The 24118-nt window shown below is 42.1% G+C and overlaps 1 protein-coding gene across 3 annotated transcripts in view; it reads left to right on the top strand.

Annotated features, from left to right (window-relative positions):
* The first annotated feature begins 22631 nt into the window (after positions 1–22631).
* TRMT1L (tRNA methyltransferase 1L) overlaps positions 22632–24118 on the top strand; it is a 49790-nt gene continuing 48303 nt past the window's right edge. For 2 of the 3 annotated variants that reach the window (XM_088480749.1, XM_088480748.1), the window contains exons 1-2: positions 22632–22878; positions 23077–23244. In XM_088480749.1, the coding sequence (XP_088336875.1) occupies positions 23175–23244 (70 nt within the window). In that variant the 5' untranslated portion in view covers positions 22632–22878; positions 23077–23174. The remainder of the gene's footprint in view (positions 22879–23076; positions 23245–24118) is intronic. The other variant, XM_088480750.1, reaches the window with a different exon arrangement.

Raw genomic sequence — 24118 nt, 5'->3', positions numbered from 1 at the left:
AGAGTGGCTCAGCATTACTTAATGCCGCTTTGTGCTACACGTATACACCAGCAGCTTGAAATTGCTATGTTGTAGGAAAAACTGATTGATGTCTCAAGCAGCCGCCTATATTAGTATATAGGGTATGTGGTGGCAAGTCAGTAATGAGAACATAGTAATTTGACCTGCAATCGCTGCATATATCCCCATGAGGAAAGTAAACAAAGGATTTACATAAAAAACAATGATACATAATACATATAAGAATCGGACATAGGAAATATAAAAATTATAACAATATGCATCTAAAATGGTAAAAAAAAAAAAAAAAAAAGGGTAAGAATAGGACACTGGTGTGGGTTAAAATTATATTCCAATAACCCTCAAATGGTAGTTGATATGGTGTGTGGTAATCAATATGCAATGGGAACACTGTCATTTGAACCCACACCTACCTGATACTACATATCTACATAAATAAGTGCACAATAAAATACAAACGAAGCCGGATGTTAAAACCCCTTAAAAATATGACACTTAAAATGGTTCAAAAGGAAGAATAAGATAACTAAAACCATATAAAAACCATAAAAACAAATCAGTGTGATACCAAAAAACTAAGTGTGATACTGAAGACATTGGAGGCAACTGCGTTGTGGTTTTCATAAGAACCACTTGAGCTCAAAATCTATATTTAACCCGTGTGGTTCTATTGTTTTTGCCTCATAGATATTTTTAGCGAAAGCAGAAATTAAATATGTTTCAAAACCCTTCGTGCGCCAGTTGCCTTCTACTTTTTTGATGCCTGTAATTTAATTTTATTTCACTGACTGAGTTGTTGTGTTTTTCATGGAAGTGATTAGAGAGGGCATGGTTGGTCACTCCTCTCCTTATATTACGTAAGTGCTCACCCCATCTTTCCTTAAGTTTCCTTGATGTTTTGCCTATATATTGTAAGCCACAGCTACACTCCATCATGTAAATACAGTTTGGACTATTACAGGTCATAAATTCTTGTATACTGAATTTTTTAGAATTCGATTTAGATTCAAAAGTTTCAATTTTCTAATTTTGTTTAGTGTGCGTAATGCAGGCCGTGCAGGAACCACATCTGTGGAAGCCCTTGGTTTTGATCCTTCCAGTTCTTTTTTCTGGTATGGCACTTTTTACTAGCCTGTTTTTAATATTAGGCGCACGTCTATACGTAAAAATTGGTTTCTTTGGTATCACATCCTTAAGTATAGGATCCTGTAGGAGAATAAACCAATTTTTCCTAATTATACTCTCCATCGTTTTATATTGGTCATGAAAAGTAGTTGTGAAAGTTATAGGTCTTTTTTCTTCATTATTTTTTTCTTTATAAGTGAGGAGTTCATTTTGTGGTATACCTTCCATCTCCTTTATGACTTTCTCAATGTTTTCATTATCATATCCTTTATTTACAAATGTATTCAATAACTTATTTGTTTCTTCTAGATAACTTTTATCGTCCGTACAATTCCTCCGAATACGTTGAATTTGGCTTTTCGGGATATTTCTTAGCCATTTTGGGTGGTGGTGACTTATTATATTTATGTACGAGTTACTATCTGTGGGTTTATTATAGTTTCTTGTCTCTATCCCCTTATCAGTACAATAAATAATTAAATCAAGGAAATTAACCTCTTTTTTATTGATGTTGAAAGTGAGATGGATGTTAAAATCATTATTATTTAAAGTTTCACAGAATCTCTTTAGGTCCCCTTCATCACCTTTCCAAATAAAAAATGTATCATCTATGTATCTAATCCATACGGTGATATTTTCTCTAGATTAATTATTTTCCCAAATGTTCAAATCCTCCCATAATGCCATAAATAAATTTGCATACGATGGTGCCACTCGACTACCCATCGCAGTTCCCTTCTTCTGTATGTAATATTGTCCATCGAACCAGAAAAAGTTATTATTAAGAATAAAATCAAGTGAATCCTTAATAAAATTAATTTTGTCTTCAATAAAATCATTGGGATTATTTCTTATTGCGTGCTCTACAGCTTTAATACCTAATTCGTGATCAATAATGGTATATAATGCTGTGACGTCCGCCGTGATTAAAAAGCGGAAAACACTGGTGGAACGCATCACGTGACACAGGTGGAACGCATCACGTGACTCACCAATGCCGGAATCAGGACACTTCCGCATGATGGTGTAAGTCACGTGGAACGCTCCACACAGCGGGGATTACCGCCGATCTGCACCAACAGGATGACAGACAGCTCCATGCTGCTAAAGGAAAGTGAGTAATCACAATTAACCCATAGGGTGGGCTTTTTCATTCTATAAATACCTAGTCACTCCAGTATCATGTACACCTTGATAAAGACCCATATTGCGGTTGAAACGCGTTGGTGAACATATATTGGGAGCGCATGCTGACCAGGAAGGCAACGCTCTATAGGGGGAGCATATTAATACCCCTATATGGAATAGCGTAAGACAAGAAAACAGGGCACCTTTCAAACAACGCACAGCATACCAAATACCCACTCAAAACAGATTTAGAACACTAGAAGAAGGGGTTTTTCAGGAGAGAGACGGGGAGACGGAAACAATATTGAAAAACACTCTAAAGAAAAGACGTGTCCATAGGGGAAAAAGAGGAAAAAAAAGCTAAAGAGTCTCAGAAAGATAAAATTTCGTTGTAGAAAAATGAGGATGACAAATTCACAAAAATGTTTAACCTTTAGTTCCTATGTATTAAAAAAAGATGAAATCACTTTGTTACAAAAGGGCCTGAAATTTGCCCCGGTTAATAAAATGAATAAATTTAATACATACATCGACATTCAAAAGTTCACTAGAAATCTATCCCTGAAAAAATATTTCATTAATCAAAACAAAAACACAGAAAATATCAATAATGTAAATACTATGAATCAGTTCAAACCTAAATCTAAATTCAACCCAACATTTAATAGGGGTTGTTTTCTTGAGAGCTTCAACAAAATTGTATGTGCAGAAGTTGAAAAACTAGAAACCAAGAATTATATAAAACACAATTTATCACAGATGGAGTCCAAAGCACTACAGGATTTGGAGAAAAACAGGAACATAACTATAAAACCAGCAGATAAAGGGGGGGGTATAGTAATTATGGATACCGAAAAATATAATGAGGAGATATTGAAACAACTGAAAGACAGGGAGACATACACGTTATTAAGGGGAAACCCGACAGAACGCATCGAGAAAAGTTTCATTAATTTGGTTTCTCGATATGAGGAAAAAGGGATCCTAAATAAACAGAAAAAAGAATATTTGATTAAAGAACAACCTGTTCTGCCAGTTATTTATATACTGCCAAAAGTACATAAAGATCCTATAAAGCCCCCGGGAAGGCCAATTATAGCAGGCACTGATTCCATAACCTCAAATCTTGCACATTTTATTGATTTTAAACTACAACCGGAAGTTTTTAAGGTAAAATCATACATAAAGGACACTATAGACACCATCAGAATTCTTAAACAAACTCCCATATCCCAAGATTGCTTTTTAATCACGGTGGACGTCACCGTCACGGTATTAAAGCTGTAGAGCACGCAATAAGAAAAAATCCCAATGATTTTAATGAAGACAAAATTAATTTTATTAAGGATTCACTTGATTTTATTCTTAATAATAACTTTTTCTGGTTCGATGGACAATATTACATACAGAAGAAGGGAACCGCGATGGGTAGTCGAGTGGCACCATCGTATGCGAATTTATTTATGGCATTATGGGAGGATTTGAACATTTGGGAAAATAATTCATCTAGAGAAAATATCACCGTATGCATTAGATACATAGATGATATATTTTTTATTTGGAAAGGTGATGAAGGGGACCTAAAGAGATTCTGTGAAACTTTAAATAATAATGATTTTAACATCCATCTCACTTTCAACATCAATAAAAAAGAGGTTAATTTCCTTGATTTAATTATTTATTGTACTGATAAGGGGAGAGAGACAAGAAATTATAATAAACCCACAGATAGTAACTCGTACATAAATATAATAAGTCACCACCACCCAAAATGGCTAAGAAATATCCCGAAAAGCCAAATTCAACGTATTCGGAGGAATTGTACGGACGATAAAAGTTATCTAGAAGAAACAAATAAGTTATTGAATACATTTGTAAATAAAGGATATGATAATGAAAACATTGAGAAAGTCATAAAGGAGATGGAAGGTATACCACAAAATGAACTCCTCACTTATAAAGAAAAAAATAATGAAGAAAAAAGACCTATAACTTTCACAACTACTTTTCATGACCAATATAAAACGATGGAGAGTATAATTAGGAAAAAATTGGTTTATTCTCCTACAGGATCCTATACTTAAGGATGTGATACCAAAGAAACCAATTTTTACGAATAGACGTGCGCCTAATATTAAAAACAGGCTAGTAAAAAGCGCCATACCAGAAAAAAGAACTGGAAGGATCAAAACCAAGGGCTTCCACAGATGTGGTTCCTGCACGGCCTGCATTAAGCACACTAAACAAAATTCGAAAATTGAAACTTTTGAATCTAAATCGAATTCTAAAAAATTCAGTATACAAGAATTTATGACCTGTAATAGTACAAACTGTATTTACATGATGGAGTGTAGCTGTGTCTTACAATATATAGGCAAAACATCAAGGAAACTTAAGGAAAGATGGGGTGAGCACTTACGTAATATAAGGAGGGGAGTGACCAACCATGCCCTCTCTAATCACTTCCATGAAAAACACAACAACTCAGTCAGTGAAATAAAATTAATTACAGGCATCAAAAAAGTAGAAGGCAACTGGCGCACTAAGGGTTTTGAAACATTTTTAGCGAAAGCAGAAATGAAATATATCTATGAGGCAAAAACAATAGAACCACACGGGTTAAATATAGATTTTGAGCTCAAGTGGTTCTTATGAAAACCACAACGCAGTTGCCTCCAATGTCTTCAGTATCACACTTAGGGGGTCATTCAGACCCACTCGCGAGCGGCAGTACACTCACAAGTGGGTCGATGTTTCCCACTGCGCATGCGCACGACGGAGGGAGTTCCGTCGTGCGCATGCGCGAGACCCGGCGAGCGAAGGACTTTCCATCACTCCGGGTCTCGCACCAAAGGGGGCGTGCTGTCGATGTTGATTGACAGCACGCCCCCTTTGGTGGGCGTGCCGGGGGCGTGCTTGCCAGACGGAGGCGTTCCCATGGGAACGCCTACTGTCTGAAGCCGGCCCCACTGACATCACTAGTGATGTCAGTGGGAGTGATTTTGGCTCTGATAGAGCCAAAATCACTCCAGGGCTTGCGGTTGAGAAACCCGACCAGGGTTTCACTCGCAAGTCCGATGGTCGCGATGGTCAAGACCATCGCGACCATCTTGTTGGACGCTCGTATATGTTGTGGGTGGTGACCCACAGCTATACGAGCATCCAAGAGGACGCTCCATTTTAATGGAGGTGGGCCCTGATTCAGAGCGTCCGGCTCTGAATCAGGGCCTTTGTTTTTTGGTATCACACTGATTTGTTTTTATGGTTTTTATATGGTTTTAGTTATCTTATTCTTCCTTTTGAACCATTTTAAGTGTGATATTTTTAAGGGGTTTTAACATCCGGCTTCGTATGTATTTTATTGTGCACTTATTTATGTAGATATGTAGTATCAGGTAGGTGTGGGTTCAAATGACAGTGTTCCCATTGCATATTGATTACCACACACCATATCAACTACCATTTGAGGGTTATTGGAATATCATTTTAACCCACACCAGTGTCCTATTCTTACCCTTTTTTTTTTTTACCATTTTAGATGCATATTGTTATAATTTTAATATTTCCTATGTCCGATTCTTATATGTATTATGTATCATTATTGGTTTTTATGTAAATCCTTTGTTTACTTTCCTCATGGGGATATATGCAGCGATTGCAGGTCAAATTACTATGTTCTCATTACTGACTTGCCACCACATACCCTGTATACTAATATAGGCGGCTGCTTGAGACATCAATCAGTTTTTCCTACAAAATAGCAATTTCAAGCTGCTGGTGTATACGTGTAGCACAAAGCGGCATTAAGTAATGCTGAGCCACTCTTTAAATGGGTGGAACGCATAGTGGCAACACGTGATGTGGAAAACAACACTGGTGGAACGCATCACGTGACGCACCAATGCCGGAATCAGGACACTTCCGCATGATGGTGTAAGTCACGTGGAACGCTCCACACAGCGGGGATTACCGCCGATCAGCACCAACAGGATGACAGACAGCTCCATGCTGCTAAAGGAAAGTGAGTAATCACAATTAACCCATAGGGCGGGCTTTTTCATTCTATAAATACCTAGTCACTCCAGTATCATGTACACCTTGATAAAGACCCATATTGCGGTTGAAACGCGTTGGTGAACATATATTGGGAGCGCACGCTGACCAGGAAGGTAACGCTCTATAGGGGGAGCATATTAATACCCCTATATGTGTTAATGTGTACCTTTCTGAAAAGGTCATAAGAGGTACGCTTCCATTTGTCTATTTTATACATTCCAATAAAATTTAAAAGATTTTATGCTATGGTGGCAATTCTCTCTTTTTTATATTGCATGCAACCACGTTAAAGAGAAGCCACCATTAAGGAGTGTATACGAAAAATACTGGAGTAAAAGACTTATGATGACTTTTATTTGAGGACTGTGGATTTACATACATTTTACAGTTGGATATTTATCAGTGGATTTTTTAAACAGCGACAATATCAGTGCTTCATCTTTATGAATTTCATATCCATGGACTTTGTTAATACTCTATGAGAGTTACTCAAATTCTTAAGGGTTCCTTGGTTCAGGAGGGGGACCCTGCATTCCATCATTCAATGGAGTCTGGGAATTTTGTGGTGGTGTTGGATATATTCAGGGTGACTACCTGAATATCCCTATTTTCTTAGCACACCAGTGTTTTCCTCAGGTTTGCAGTGGTCGATAAGTATTTCCAGTTTCTGGCATTGCCCCTTGGTCTGGCCTCCGCGCCTCACGGTTTACCAGGGTTATGGCAGCCCACCTACGGATGCAGGGGGTCCGCTTGTTACCCTATCCGGGTGACCTACTGTTGTTACCAGGGTCTCCAGAGATACTTCAGTGCCATCTGCAACGGACAATATCTGTGTTGCTACGTTACGGCTGACTAATAAACTGGAAATGGTCCTCTCTGATTCCTCACAGAGGATGCTCCATATCCCAACATCTGAGGATCTTTGTGATTGAGGAAAAGATCTCTGCATTACAGTTGCCTGCAGAGTCGCCGAGTGTCTATTCACTCGGCAATGTGGTTCCTGGGTTCCAGGGTGTCACTGTTCGACATGGTGGAGAGTACCCAGTTTCACTCTGAACCTCTAGAAGAAAAAAAAAAAAAATTGATCCTCTCCGGATGGGATGGGTTGCCCCATAGGATAAAGTCAATAGTGCTTTCCCCGGAGGTTTGTCTCTCTCTGGCCTGGTGGCTGCGGAAAGCTCACCTAAACAAGGGGCACCCCCTTTGGGATTGCGGACAGGGTCCTTCTGACGAAGGATGCCAGTATCCGTGGCTGGGAAGCAGTGACGGGTCCACACTTGTTCCAGGGCAGGTGGACACCAGCAGATTATGCGCTTCCCATAAACATTTGAGAACTCTGAGCAGTATTCAAGGTTCTCCAGCATGCAGGACAGGTCCTCCACGGAAATACCGTGCAGGTACAGTCTGAGAACGTCATCATGATGGCTTATGTAAACCACCTAGGAGGTTCCCAAAGTCAGGCGACACTAACAGTGGTGTCCCGAATTCTGGCTTGGGTGGAAGGCTATATCCCTGCCATCATCGGCAGTGTTCATTCAAAACTCCTCACATGGAAAGCAGGCTTTCTTAGCCGTCAAGACGTGCATTCAGGGAAATGTCCGCTTCATCCGGAAGTGTTCAATCTTCTGGTGAACAAGTGGAGCCTTTCAGAGATGAGACTCTTCTGGTAGACGTATGTAGGTCCAGTGGACCTTCCAAGTTGTGTACCTCGTCCCTCCATTATCCCTTCTTCCTCCAGTAATAGCAGGAAGAAGGCACGCTCCTGCTGATAGCTCCAGCGTGGGCCAAACTGCACTATTACTCAGATCTTCGGAGCCTCTCAGTTAACACTCCGAAGCTGTTGCCTCTACGCCCGGACCTGTTGTCTCAGGATCCTGGCTGATACCCAGACCTGGGTTGTCTGTCCTTGACGGTGTGGCGGTGGAGACTGCCCTCTTAAGGTCTAGGGGTTTTCCAGCTCTATAGTTAACAGGGGCTCTGTCCATGCTAAGAGCTCGGAAGCTTTTATCTGCAAGAATTTACCATCAGGTATGGCATACTTTCTTTCAGTTGTGTCGCCCTAGAGGCTATGCTCCTCGGGTATTCCGGATATCCAGAGTGTTGGCTTTCCTACAGGTGGGCTTAGATAACGGTCTTCGCCTTGCTTACCTGAGGGTGCAGGTTTCTGCCCTTTAGTACGGTTTCATCGTAGGATTGCTACTCTTCCTGAGGTCCGCACCTTTTTACAAGGTGTACGTTATATTCAGCATCCCTTTGTTCCACAGGTGGCTCCTTAGGGCTCTCCGAGGACCGCCATTTGATCCACTGGGCTCAGTGGATTTCAAATGACTTACGGCTAGCACTGTATTCCTTCTGGCCATTGATTTGGCCAGTAGGATCGCAGAATGGGGGGCTCTGTCATGTAGACCTTGCCCTGGTTTTTTACCTACAGTGGTGTCTAGTTTCCTCATCAATGAGGAAATTATAGTACCGGCCTTTACTTCCCCAGTCCTGTCTGCTGGTGTGGCCTCCTTCAATGTGGTACGGGCTCTACGAATTTAAGTTGACCGTACCAGTCCATTTAGGAAATCAGACTTTCGGTTTTGTCCTTTCTGGTTTCCATAAAAAGGGTTGGCCTGCCACTACGCTAACTTTGGCAGGATGGATTCACAGGTCTTCCTGTTCCATCCTCTATTAAAGCTCTTCCACTTGGTCTGTGGGTCCTTCGTGGGCAGCTCGACATGGCGCCTCAGCGGTTCAGCGGTGATTGGCAGCCACGTGGTCATCTGTCCATATTTTTGTAAGGTATAATGCTTTTGATACCTTCGCCTCTCAGGATGCTTCCTTCGGGCGGCGGATTCTCCTTACAGCACAGGAGCGTCCCCACCCTTAAAGCATACTGCTTTGGGACATCCCCAAGGTATCCTCTGGATACCCTATGGACCCTGAAGTAGAAAATATGAGATATGGTAAGAACTAACCCTTGTTATCTCTATTTCTACGAAGTCCATAGGGTTCCACAGGACTCCCGCCCTGTCACACCTGTACTGCAGATGGGCTTTGATCTGGTCACGGGTTTCTCCGTCTCCTTTTGGTGAGAATGTGATTCTTGTGTGTTTCAGACTTTCTTCTCTCTCTTTGTTTTCCTCCTCCGGCCTATGGCTTGTTACGAAACTGAATTGCCTTGGCTTGGGGGTGGGGTATAGGAGAGGGACCCTGGTGCATCCTGGGAGGCTGAAAATTTAACTCTGTGGTGTCCGTGCCTGACGTCATCACCTATACCCCAAGGTATCCTGTGGAACCCTATGGACTTCGTAGAAATAGAGCTAACAAGGGTAAGTTCTTACCATATCTCATATTTTGTATTAATGAAAATGTAATGGTGGAAGGGCATTAATAGCTGCTCAGCCTGTTTGAAAGCTGTAAAAGGAGAGCAGTGGGACAGTTAAAACAAACTGCTCTTGTGGCACGTCCCCATGATGTAGACGTTCATGTTTTACATTTTCTCAATGAGTAATATGGTTTAATGTGTAAATCCTAACTCCAGCTGTATTTGAATTCTATACGGTTGCTGATTCCTGATGATCATAGCTGAGTACCACAAGTGTTCATAGTGAGATCTGTTACCTGAATAAACCTCACTTCTACAGCTGGGGAGGGATTCTGTACATAACAGTATGCATACATTGCACTTCTATGAAGGCTGGAAAAGCAAACACGTGGGGTTGTCAGAATATTACTACTACATTTAATTTCTTACTTCCCTCACCCTTCCACTAGTAAGGTTACTGCTGTCTGACTATATCAGTCAATTCTTTAGACCAGGGGTTCCCAACTACGGTCCTCAAGGCACACTAACAGTCCAGGTTATAAGGATAGCCATACTTAAGCACCAGTGTGTTAATTAGTACTGCAGTTATTTTGATTTAACCACCTGTGCTCGGGCCTGGATATCACTAAAACCTGGACTGTTAGTGTGCCTTGAGGACTGAGGTTGGGAAACACTGCTTTAGATGAACACAAATGAGGAAACTCACTCATTTACAAAGTGCACCAATGTCCAGAGAAATGGACAGGAAGTGCCAGAGTACAATACTATAACATGGTGATTCAAGTTAAGATCAAGAAGTCTACATATAATACAAGAGTAGTGGGTTCTTTGAAATCACCCAGGCAGATTGCTGCAACAAAAACGCAGTTTATTCTGTAGATGACAATACAGACGTGGATATACAATCACCAGATAGATGTGGTTCTTTGCAGGTATGGCATACACAGGTGATGGAAGCGCAGTACCTTGTCACCAATCCATGAATACTCGAATATACTGAAGTATAGGTTATATCCCCTTCATTGTTCCCACGTTGTTGGGTTGGAGATAGTGGTGGGTGAATTAGGGGTGGTAGCCAGGTTGTGATGGGTGGGAAAATGATCAGACTTCACTCTGTGCCCTCCCCCTATTGCTGTTGGTAACTGCGTCCCTGAGTCAAAGTTCTGCCCAGCGTACACCCAACCGGCATCTCAACCCCCTAGTATGTTTTTCTGGATCCAATGTTACCAATCTGAAGTTTTTGTCCAAATCCATCCAGTGGAAGGCTCAGAACAGGTTCTACACAGCGTATACCAAAGGGAGGTCCGGCCAGGATCCAACTGGACTACCTCGTGTTGGTGTCCTAATGCATAACCAGACAAACAAACAGAGCAATGAATTATATACACACAACATGGCAGACATCGATTTTCGTGTTTCTAGGCATTTATGCAAATATCTCAGGACTGGGATGTGGCAGGGCCTTGGGACAAAAATCATTGTTTTCAGCAAAGTTTGGGCTACATTTTTTTGTTTGATGCATACATTACTTTACTTCACTTTGATAGGTGAAAAAGAGGGCCCAACGAGAACAAAATATTTGCGAAGATATGAATTTGAAAAGAAATATCCGGTTTCAGTTTTTTTGTGAGGTACATATCTACTAGTAGTTTGATACCAAAATTGCTGAAGTCTGAGATATGTCTTACTGTTTTTATTAGATTTTGAAAATTTTATTTTTTCTACATTTTACCAACTTTAGGCTTAAAAATCTCTGGTTGGCGAAATAAGAATTTTTTTTTGGCTCAAGTAAAGGTCCATATGATTCGAAGCTACTGTGAAAATTTCAAGTTTGAGACTGAATGCAGAATGAAGTTATTGATACAAAAAATAGAACATTTTCTTACAGGCTGATTCATTACTGATCATGTCTGCAATTATGCACGCAATCGGCCGATTGTTGCGGTCTGCGTATGCATCGCAGTGTGCGAATCAGCCACAGCAATCGGGACTGTGATCGCAGTGACTACCCAGATCCATCGCAGAGTGACTGACAGGAACTGCCGTTTGTGGGAGGTGACGGGGGGGGATGGTCGGTGGTTGGCGAAACACAGGCGTTTCAGTGCCGTTGCAGGGCGTGCATAAATTATCCACTGCGATGCCATATGCAGCTCTAGTGCGTGCGATGAGGTCAGCAATTCCCGAGTAAAGTCAGAGCTTGTGGAAGTGTGTGGTTTTGCTAAGGATTACGGATGTGTATGAGGTAAAGTGGGCATCCTTGTGTTGTGCTGCGACGGCATAGCAATTGCAGTGGATTAGCATACTATCGCAATGAGACTGCATAATTGCAATCGCAGTTGCGGTCCGTAATGAATCAGGCCCTTAATGTCTAAACTTACAGGTTTATTAATATTTAATAACAATCACTTTATGTACTCATAAGTGATATTTGGTGTTTCAGCAGTAGGTGGGAAATCTCAAAGTTTAGGTTGAATATTGTGTGATCGTCCAGTTGATATTGTCAACTCCATTCTGCTCATCTACTGACCTGGTGGTGGTTCAGTCTTGGCAAAGGCTAGTGTGTGCCCGAAATGTCGCCTACTATGCAGTGAATTTTGAAAAATACAGAAAAAAATTTTTTACTGAAAAGTTCCTGGTGAGTGCACTCCTTTCTTTGCTCAAATTGTTTTTGTGGTTCCATGTGGTGAATACACTGAGTTTGCACCCCAGGCAGTTGCTGTAAATAGGTGGGAATGCCAATCTTCTATGGACTATGGCCCTGATTCAGAGCCGGACGCTCTGACAGAGCGCTCGCTCTGAATCAGGGCCGGGCTATTTTTTTTATTTAAGAACGGCCTCCTGGCCGCTCGCATAACTGTGGGTGACCACCTACAGCTATAGCAAGCGGCCAGGAAGATGGTCGCAATGGTCAAGACCATCGGGCTTGCGACGAGACCCTTGTGGTACTGTGCAGCGGAGATCGCAAAGGACAGCTCTTATCAGAAGAGCTGTCCTTTGCTGTACTGATCGCATATGTTAGTGCATATGCGATCGGTACATATGCGATGGCTGGTGGTAAGTGGTGCACTATGTTAGTGCATCTCGCCCTGAGGCCCTGATCCAGAGCCGGACGCTCTGACAGAGCGCTCGCTCTGAATCAGGCCGTCCTTCCATATTTTTAGAGTGGCCTCCTGGCCGCTCGTATAGCTGTGGGTGACCACCCACAGCTATAGCGAGCGGCCAGGAAGATGGTCGCGATGGTCAAGACCATCGCAACCATCGGGCTTGCGATGAGACCCTTGTGGTAGGGTCTTGTTGCCGCAAGCCCCAGAGAGATTTCGTCTCTCACAGAACCGAAATCTCTCCCACTGTCATCACTCGTGATGTCAGTGGGGCCGCCCCCAAACGGAGGCGTTCACATGGGGATGCCTCCGTTTGGGCAGTCACTCCCCCGGCCCGCCCACCTAAGGGGGCGTGCTGTCACTCAACATCGACAGCACGCCCCCTTTGGTACGAGACCCGGAGCGACGGATTCCCCGTCACTATCCGGGTCTCGCGTATGCGCACGATGGAGCCGGCTCCGTCCTGAGCTTGCGCACTGGCCCACCATCGACCCGATTGCGAGTGCACAGCGCTTGCAACCGGGTCAGAATCAGGCCCAATATGTACTATACAGTCAGGTGCATAAATATTGGGACATTGACAGAATTTTCATATTTTGGCCTCTATTCACCACCACAGTGGCTTTGAAATGAAACAAACAAGATGTGCTTTAACTGCAGACTTTCAGATTTATTTTGAGGGTAATTACATCCAAATCAGGTGAACGGTGTAGGAATTACAACGGTTTCTATATGTGCCTCCCACTTTTTAAGGGGCCAAAAGTAATGGGACAAACCTAAATTTAACTTTCACTTTTTAATACTTTGTTGCAAATCCTTTGCAGGCAATTACAGGCTGAAGTCTGGAACGCATAGACATCACCAGACGCTGGGTTTCATCCCTGGTGATGCTCTGCCAGGCCTCTACTGCAAATGTCTTCAGTTCCTGCTTGTTCTTGGGGCATTTTCATTTGGATTCAGGTCAGGGGATTGACTTGGCCATTGCATAACATTCCACTTTTTAGCCTTAAAAAACTATTTGGTTGCTTTTGCAGTATGCTACGGGTCATTGTCCATCTGCACTGTGAAGCGCCGTCCAATGAGTTCTGAAGCATTTGACTGAATATGAGCATATAGTATTGCCCGAAACACTTCAGAATTCATTCTGCTGCTTTTGTCAGCAGTCACATCAATAAATACAAGGGAACCAGTTCCATTGGCAGCCATACATGCCCACGCCGTGACACTACCACCACCATGCTTCACTGATGAGGTGGTATGTTTTGGATCATGAGCAGTTTCTTTCCTTCTCTTCCCATCACTCTGGTACAAGTTGATCTGTCTCATCTGTCCATAGGATGTTGTTCCAGAACTGTAATGGCTTTTTTAGATGTTGTTTGGCAAACTCTAATCTGGTCTTCCTGTTTTTGAGGCTCACCAATGGTTTACATCTTGTGGTGAACCCTCTATATTCACTCTTGTGACGTCTTCTCTTGATTGTTGACTTTGACACATATACATCTACCTCCTGGAGAGTGTTCTTTATTTGGCCAACTGTTGTAAAGGGGTTTTTCTTCACCAGGGAAATAATTCTTCTGTCATCCACCACCACCGGTTCTTTTGGTGTTGCTGAGCTCTCCGGTGTGTTCTTTCTTTTTAAGAATGTTCCAAACCGTTGATTTGGCAACACCTAATGTTTTTGCTATCTCTATGATGGGTTTGTTTTGATTGTTCAGCCTAATGATGGCTCGCTTCACTGATAGTGACAGCTCTTTGGATCTCATATTGAGAGTTGACAGCAACTGATTCCAAATGCAAATGTCACACCTACTGTAGAATCAACTCCAGACCTTTTACCTGCTTAATTGATAATGAAATAACGAGGGAATAGCCCACACCTGTCCATGAAATAGCTTTTGAGTTGATAGTCCCATTACTTTTGGCCCCTTAAAAAGTGGGAGGCACATATAGAAACCGTTGTAATTCCTACACCGTTCACCTGATTTGGATGTAATTACCCTCAAATTAAATCTGAAAGTCTGCAGCTAAAGCACATCTTGTTTGTTTCATTTCAAAGCCATTGTGGTGGTGAATAAAGGCCAAAATATGAAAATTCTGTCAATGTCCCAATATTTATGCACCTGACTGTATATGTATTTAGCGTTCCCGCTAGGCTGTTTCAGCGGGGCGGGGCACCTTGCCCTATTTCTAAAGGGCAGAAAGCATCCTGCCCTCTGGCACGATGCCCCACTGAAAAAACCTGCGGGTTCTGTCCCCTCCCATGGGGCGCAGTGTCCCGCGGGTGGGGAAAACGGTGGTGCAGCGGTCACCACCGGTGATTGGATGCGCATCCATTCAGTGACCGCAGCGCTTGGGGGCTTCCTAGCGTGTCCGTATATGCCAGGCACGTCCCCAGGAGTGGTGAAAAGGGGACGTGTCATAAAGACACGTGCGCAGAAGTGCCCTTTCTCTAGGTCCCACTATATAATATATAGAGCCACAGGCGGCACTACGGACAAGTAAATTCACAATCACAGCTTTGAGGTGTAACGTTTCAGTGCCTTTTATTAGCGCTTTTGTCAAGCCAAAATATACAATAATGCATAATTTACCCCCATTAAATAGCAGAACAACCCATGTGCATGCTGAACGCCCTTCACGCTGTCCGGCGCCGGAAGGATGTTATACCGGAAGTGACAACACCCTCCCCCGTTACCATGGTGAAACATTAAACAAATAATTACCATCAAACAGAAGTACACACAATACTAACAATAGTGATCCTAATACACATAAGACAAAACACACTATTGTATAAGGCAACAGGTAATAAAGTGCATGAAACAGCTGAAAAGGAAACTTTTTTTTTTAAATGCGTATCTGCCAGTGCCGAATACCACCGGGGGCACAAATGACAAACTGACTAACACTGGATATCCTGTAATCCAGTGTAAAAAAAAAAAAACCTTTACTAATAAAAACATATACAGTATAAATACGAATCGTCTACAGTAAGTATCAAGTTGTGCAATGGGGTTGAATGTGGCCCCATTGTAGACTAACTCCTATATGTTCGTTATTGAACACTGTATTTTTTTGCACGCTCCAATCTTTTGCTGAGATTATTGATACCTATAACTATTTGGGTGAACCGGTAAATTCACATATACTACCAATTTACCAGTGTCAATTTCTTGGACGTGACGCTAACCAAAGATAAGGGCAATCTAAGCCCTTCTTTATTCTTCAAAGCCACAGATAGAAACAACATTCTGTTAGCCAGAAGCGCACATCCAGCATTTTCTTTTTTTTTTCTACATTTTTGCGGGCTTTGAGGATAGCAAACTGCACTGAGGGTATTAAGCAGCTGGATGCGATGTACGCCAATTTAATGCAGAGAGGATATAATCAGGCAATTTTAGAACGAGCCAAAGTCAAAGCGTTGGCCATAGAGCCGTATAGATTGCTCTCCTATGACAAAAAGGATAAGAGCATGAAGAATGAATACCATCTGGTTCAATTAATATTACCACATGAGTTCCACCATTAATCGGCATGCTAAGTCATTTTGGCCCATTATGACAGATAAAGATTTAAAACCTCTTCAGAATTCCACATTGATGTCCCGTTACCGCCGTAGCAAAAATCTGAGGGATGATATTTTCCGCAATGATATTTTCCAGATGGGCAAAAGTAAAAACACAATTTTTAGGTACACTTAAATTAGGTTGTTTGAAGTACCCCAAATGCACTACGTGCAGATTCTTACAAACTGGGGCTGTATTCTTTCATCCGTACTCAGAAGTTAAATACAATATACGTTACCATCTGACATGTACCAGTAAATTCATTGTATATTCCATCACTTGCCTCTGCTCTAAGGTGTACATTGGCAAAACTGAGAGCACCCTGAGGGAACCCATGGCCCAACACCGCTCAGCTATCCAGCAGCGAACAGCCAGTAGCTAGGCATTTTGCCACGGCCAAACATAATATTTTGTCCCTTAGGTACAAATCATTGACTATGTACCCCACCCTTTACAAGGGGAGGTGACAGTTCACGCAAGTTGCTGCAATGTGAAACTAACTGTATTATTAGGTTAGACACTTTGTCACCCCGCGGTTTAAATGAGACATTGGGGCTCCACGATTTCGTTTAGCCCTTTTGGCGTTTTTACGAGTCACTGATTTGTAATGTTCAGTGCAATACATATGCATCTGGATAGAAGTTTCTTCGGCTATGGTGCTAGCTGTCTATGAGAGTAGAGCATAGGGACTCCTGAGTTATGCATCATGTTTACATCACTGCTGGGTTTATATTTTGACATTTATTTTGCTATTGTCACTTACTTCAGGCATTGTCACCCTTATGGTGTTGAAGGCAACGGTACATTGGTTGTTGATTCATGCACTACTTAGATGATTCGTATTTATATATGTTTTTATTAGTAATGGCCAGTTTTTGCCACTGGATTACAGTGTTAGCCAGTTGGTCATTTGTGCCCCCGGTGGTATTCGGCACTGGCAGATACGTTGTTTTTTTTAAAAGGGTGTTCAGCATGCACGTAGATTGTTCTGCTATTTAATGGTGTAAGTTATGCATTATTGTTGTATATTCTGGCTTGACAAAAGCGCTAATAAAAGGCTCTGAAATGTTGCACCTCAAAGCTATGTGATCATGCATTTATTACTTGTCTGGAGTGCTGCCTGTGGATCTATATATTTTACGGTGTGCCTCTCATTGGGGCTGACTATGACTGGCACCGGGCTCAGCTTCTGCATGTATCATCTGAGTGCAGGATCGTGTGTGTGTGTGTGTGTGTATATAATATATAGAATGCTGGAAGCGGCACTCCAAAATTTTAGGCAGTCAATAGAAGAATATTTACATTCTGGTGCCCTCCATGCCAAACACACACTCCATGCGGCAGTAAATAGATTCCTAGTCGGCAGCACTCAGTAAATAAATCCAAGACACAAAAGGGTTTCAATGCTTCAAACACGCATTTTCGTCCCTGACGAAAATTCAGAATCATCTGAATTTGTGATTCATCTTTACTTGGGTATGTAACTCCTACTAATATGTCCTCCATTTAAGAAGCTATTTTTGGAACATTATTGGCTCGCCTATAAATTAATGCGGCATGAATGGAAATGTGTATCTTTATGAAAACCTGATACCAGTTATTAGGTATAATATATCAATTAAAGCTATAGACAATAAGCGTATTAGATTTTTGTGAAATGTAGGACATTTTTCCTGTGAATTATCCGTCTGAAATCCGATCTGAATTTTCTTAGATTGGAATATGCTCAGATTCTGGGTATGTAATAATTTGTCTTATAATATTATACAAACCCTCATCGAATTAATGTTATAGATATGAAATCATAACACTAATAATAAAACTATATATTATACTTTTTTTTTTTTTAAAGATATTTACCCTGAAGAAGTCCCAACGGACGAAACGCGTTGAGTATTGGTTATGATAGTGTCATCTATTGTACTTTAAGGATCTCACAATGAGATCCAACTTCTTTTAAAAGTGGAGGCAGGAAAAATATTCCATTCTCCTTACACAGGATGTTTGAATGCTATGTAACAACTGTAAGCAATTTTTAATATTTTTGTATTAAGTATTTTTAATAAAAATTTCTTGCAAAAAGAATTTTGGATATTAACTAATGTTTGGCCATTTTCTGGGTGTTTATTTGGTGAAGGGGTTTGTTCTAGATAAATTGAGATTTGCCAGCGGCTTCCTTGGAGAAGTGAAAGCCACAGGATTGTCATCTTTACAGACATATTACCTACATTACGGACTGAACTTTCGACCCATGCAGAAGAATATATACAAATTTGGTACTTATATGGACTTTGGAGTATGATATTGTCTTTGGATATTTTATTAAAATTTATGTGATTGAATCCATTTTTGGATGGTATTGCACCCTCTGGTATTATTTGTATTGGTTTTGATATTTGGTTCCCACTAACAGGGAGTCTACTGTGAGGTGCAGCATTAAGATAATGGCGCAAGATAAGGACATCAATTTTGGTTATATACAGTGCATCACTTTTTCAACATTTTGTTATGTTACAGCCTTATTCCAAAATAGAATAAATTCATTTTTGTCCTCAAAATTCTACACACAATACCCCATAATGAAAACGTGTAAAAAGTTTTTTTGAGATTTTTGCAAATTTACTAAAAAATAAGAATTCACATGTACATACAGTAAGTATTCACAACCTTTGCTCAATACTTTGATGCACCTTTGGCAGCAATTACTGCCTCAAGTCTTTTTGAATATGATGCCACAAGCTTGGCACACCTATCTTTGCGCAGTTTCGCCCATTCCTCTTTGCAGCACCTCTCAAGCTCCATCAGGTTGGATGGGAAGCATTGGTGCACAGCCATTTTCAGATCTCTCCAGAGATGATTCATTGGATTGAAGTCTGGGCTCTGGCTGGGCCACTCAAGGACATTCACAGAGTTGTCCTGAAGCCACTCCTTTGATATCTTGGCTGTGTGCTTAGGGTCATTGTCCTACTGAAAGATGAACAATCGCCCCAGTCTTAGGTCAAGAGCGATCTGGAGCAAGTTTTCATCCAGCATGTCTCTGTACATTGCTGCATTCATCTTTCCTCGACTAGTCTCCCAGTTCCTGCCACTGAAAAACATCCCCACAGCATAATGCTGCCACCACCATGTGTCACTATAGGGATGGTATTGGCCTGGTGATGAGCGGTGCCTGGTTTCCTTCAAACATAATGCCTGGCATTCACCCCAAAGAGTTCAATCTTTGCCTCATCAGACCAGAGTCCTTCAGGTGCATTTTGGCAAACTCCAGGTGGGCTGCTATGTGCTTTTTACTAAGGAGTGGCTTCCGTCTGGCCACTCTAATATACAGGCCTGATTGGTGGATTGTTGCAGAGATGGTTGTCTTTCTGGAAGGTACTCCTCTCTTCACAGAGGAATGCTGTAGCTCTGACAGGAAGGTGACCAAGAACCCGATGGTCACTCTGACTAGGGCCCTTCTCCCCCAATCGCTCAGTTTAGATGGCTGGCCAACTCTAGGAAGAGTCATGGTGGTTCCGAACTTCTTCCATTTACGGATTATGGAGGCCACTGTGCTCATTGGGACCTTCAAAGCAGCAGATATTTTTCTGTACCCTTCCCCAGATTTGTGCCTCGAGACAATCCTGTCTTGGAGGTCCACAGACAATTCCTTGGATTGAAAATCTGGTAAGGTATGAAAGCAAATGACAATCAGCAATTTGCTCCCAAACGCAGGAAAATGGACAAAAACTGTTGTTTGAACAAATTGTTTAGCGTAAACATTTAACAAACTTGTCTGAACGACCATTTTAATCTATTTTATGGCATTTAGGAGCAACTTGCTGATCATCATATACTCCCATACGTTACCAGATTTTCATTCCAACCAACCAACCAACTAGTTGGATGGTTGAACAGAAAATCTTACCGTGTATGGCCAGCATTAGTGGAGTGTGAGGGGTAGCTGATGCCACTTCATCAAGGGCTATTTCCAGAGTGTAGTTCAGGTGTTATACAGCTGTCTCCGTAGAAGTTAATGTAGAAGTCAGTGAGAATAGTTGTTGAAAATTAATAGCATTAATATTTCTGCAGGTTTGAGGAGGCTTAGTTTATTTCAGTGACATTGAGGTTAAAGTAATGGAGGAGAGCGTGAAGGTGATAGGGTTGTGATTTTAGAGAGGTGTTAGTGAATTCAGAAACTAAGCATAGTCTGGTGAATACAAAATCAAGGCAGTGGTCCTCCTAATAAGTAGAGGAGTCAGTCCATTGGGAGAGGCCGAGAGAGGAGGTTAGAGAGAGAAGTTTGGAGGCATGAGGAGATTGTGGACTGTCAATAGGGATATTGAAATCACCCATAATGATGGTGAAGATGTCAGAGGATAAGAAGTGAGTGAGCCAGGCAGAAAAATGTTCCAGTAATTGTTGGGGTGCCAAGGTAGGCGATAGATAGCAGCAACATGCAGAGAGAAAGGGATGAAATCCTAATAGAATGTACTTCAAATGATGTAAATGTGAGTGATGGTACCTATGGGAGAACTGTGTATGTGAAAGATAGGGACAGTAATATTCCTACCTCACTTCCTTTACTATCTCCAGGCCTATAGGAATGTGTGAAGTGTAGGCCACCGTTTGCAAGTACTGCAGACGAGTGAGTGTTTGAATATGTGAGCCATGTTTCCGTTATAGCCAGAAGGTTGAGGTATTTTGAGATGAAGAGATCATGGATGGATGGATGTTTTTTTTTCTTGCAAACAGTGTGTGGATTCCAAAGGCACATTTTAGTGACTCGGAGGGTGATGGAAGAAATGAGATGTTTGAGGATTGCCGGATTTATATTCTGTTGTGGGTGGGGCCTGGACTTGGTGAAATGTCACCAGCTAATAGAAACAAAGAGATTTAGAGATAAAATAGTTGTAGGAGGTGTGTGAAAGTTTCTAAGGCAATAGGTTGAGGATGTTCTAATCAGTGTATATAGATACAAAAAAAAACAAAAAAACAAAAAACGTGTGCTCATAAGAGAGGAGTGGATTATTGAGGTGGCAATGCGTCCAGAGGTTATGCAGTCAATAAGCCGGCGGTGGAAATGCCGACCGCCAGCTTCCCGACTCTCAAATCCCGGCAGGGGACTAATGACGTGTCGAAATCCCGATGCCTGTCTTACCTACGCCGGGAGCCTGACGCTTGGCATTCCGAACGAAGGTAAGCCGGGTGTGGACGGTTAGGGGCTCCTGGGAGGGACTTGGGGTTAGGCACCCCCACCGGGAGTGTTAGGGTAGGGGAAGGGGGGGTTTAGGTTTAGGCAACCCTGGGGGGAGGATAGGGTTAGGCTGCAGGGATGGGCGGGGTTTAGGGTTAGGCACCACTAGGGAGGGTTAGGGGGGGAAAGGGTTAGTAATAGGTAAAAACTTACCTTGTCGGGATCTTCGTCCTCAAGCTTCCGGCGTCGGTATTAGGTCCGCCGGGCGATACCGATTCCGTCCAGAGGTACGAGATGCAGGGAGAGTGAAGGGTGTAATAGCCTTAGAGAAGATACCATGTATGATCAAAAAAATTGCAGTGTGTACCTAGCTTTACTCATACTATCATCTACTCCTAACACTTAGTTGCCAAAAAATTGCTTATTTGAGTGTTATGATCACTAATGCAGCAATATTTATAAACCATCCACGTCCTGTGTTGTATTGTACTGCTTCTTGTTCGCTCATTTGTCTATGCACTTTGTAAAGTGCAGCGGAACACTTGTGGCGCCATATAAAGGCCAATACTAAATACGGGATGTACTTATGCGCCGGTCACAATCTCGACAACGGATTTATGACAGGCATCAAAATACTGACGTCTATCATAATCCCGTCGGAATCCAGGACGACAAGTGCCCGAACGAGGTAAACCCGGGGCGCCTGTCCTATTAGCCGCGGGGGGGGGGGTGTTTCTTGTTAGGTTTTCTTGGGGGGAGGTTAGGATCCACACCAGGAGTTTAGGGTTAGGCACCCCTAAGGGAGGGTTAGATCACATACCTGCCGATGTCGAGCTCACGCTATCGGGATTTGAACCGGCGGCTGAAAATTTCAATCCCATTCCCTACATACATAACACAGTGCATCTGAGTCTCATTGTCTGGTAGTTTATCTGACATTCTGCATTACGCGTGGTGGACCTCACACTGCTGCAGTAAGGTCAGGTCATCACAGGCGTCAGAAGAATCAAGTCCTTACCAGGTATCATTATCATCATGCCGCTCCACTCCATAGAGAAGAACTACAGCCCCCACAATCCCTCTGTAACAGCAGCATGGCTTATTCTCAGCTTCCTGTATCTCTACCAGCCAATAAAAGCTTTGTCTGCCAAGCTCCGCCTCCTGCCGCCATTTACCAATACCGTCGTGCGCTATGTGATTGGCAGCTACAGTGGGCAGCCAGGGCTCTGCTGCAGCTCTACAAGCGGACAACGCGCATCTGACAGGGGGATCGGCCTGCTGCTACGACTAGCTCCTGCCCGGGTGCAGGCTGCATAGGGTGTGCTGTACGCGGTCACCGGGAGGTCTGCTTTACCGGCTGCAGTCTGTGGCTCCTGATGTATGAGACCCAATGTAGAGGTATGGGACAGTAAACAAACCAGGTCCTATTAAGTTTCTTTTCCTCTACTAACGCTCAGCCTATAAACCTCCTATACTTCTTACATGTATAGTTGTTGCTACAGTCCTGTCCTCCTTTGCTGCCTCAAATCTCACTCAAACCATGTCTGAGCTTTTCTAATTGTACACACTGTCATTATACAGTATCTATCTTTGCAGGGATTCTGGATCACCAGAAATCATTACCGATTCCTCTCCTGTATCAGCACTGTATTCAGATGACACTGTTCAGGAATTTTCTTCAGTCTGTTTAAATTATGGAGGAGAACATAAAGTCAGACCTGGTGACGAAAGCACCCATGGAGGGTAATGACCGTGTTCTACACAGTAAGCTTGCTGCTGTTCTTACAGAATTATTCAGTATCCCTAATTAGGTAATAGTGCTGAGTGGAACTGCTCATACATCAGTTCCCCTCTGAATACTTCCTGTGCCAGATTCTGCAGTACCCATGGTGAAGGTACAAATCGGTTGTCCCCTGAACCATTTAAATTTGGAGTGCCGAGCCATGGACGCAGCATTCTGTGGTACCTATTAGTTGCTGGTTAGAGTACTTTTGACATGGTACATCCAAAAATGGTGACACTAATTTTAGTTTAGCTGTTACTTTTATTTGCCATTTTTTTTTTATTCCTGTTTTGATTGGTTCATGACACGCCTCTGTGGCCGGCTAATACTTCACTTCTATCATACTTTATTTGTATAGTATGTGGCTGGGAAATACTAGCAAGGTGGGGGTGACTACAAAGTCTCTGACTTCTTCTATACAATGCAATTGGCAAAAAAAATTCTTATAGCGTGCGTTGTATTATAGTTGGGGGGAAGTAAAATTGCTATAAATTCCCAGAAAAGAGTACTTGGGAGGGTTTCAATAGTACTGTTTTTCATTCTGACTTTATAGATGTAAATATGTGTTTCTCAAACTCTGTCCCAGGACCCCTAACAGTTCATGTATTCCATATTGCCAGTATGTCTTTTGAATGTTAGGAGAATATTTAGAACATTTTAAAACTTCACTTTTAATTCAATATATATAAAATTATTAGAACATCACAATGCACATAAGTTACACACATAGTGGAGTGTGAGTACACATCTACAGGTATAATCATGACTCAATGTAATGTGTACTCACTCCACTATGGGTGTGATTTCTAGATATTCAGTATATAAGAGTTTACCAAAAATGGAACTTTCTTTTGA

This window comes from Taudactylus pleione, unplaced genomic scaffold (assembly GCF_031769625.1).
Source record: "Taudactylus pleione unplaced genomic scaffold, aTauple2 ptg000256l, whole genome shotgun sequence".
Lineage (NCBI taxonomy): Eukaryota > Metazoa > Chordata > Amphibia > Anura > Myobatrachidae > Taudactylus > Taudactylus pleione.
This window is presented reverse-complemented; position numbering and strand designations above follow the sequence as displayed.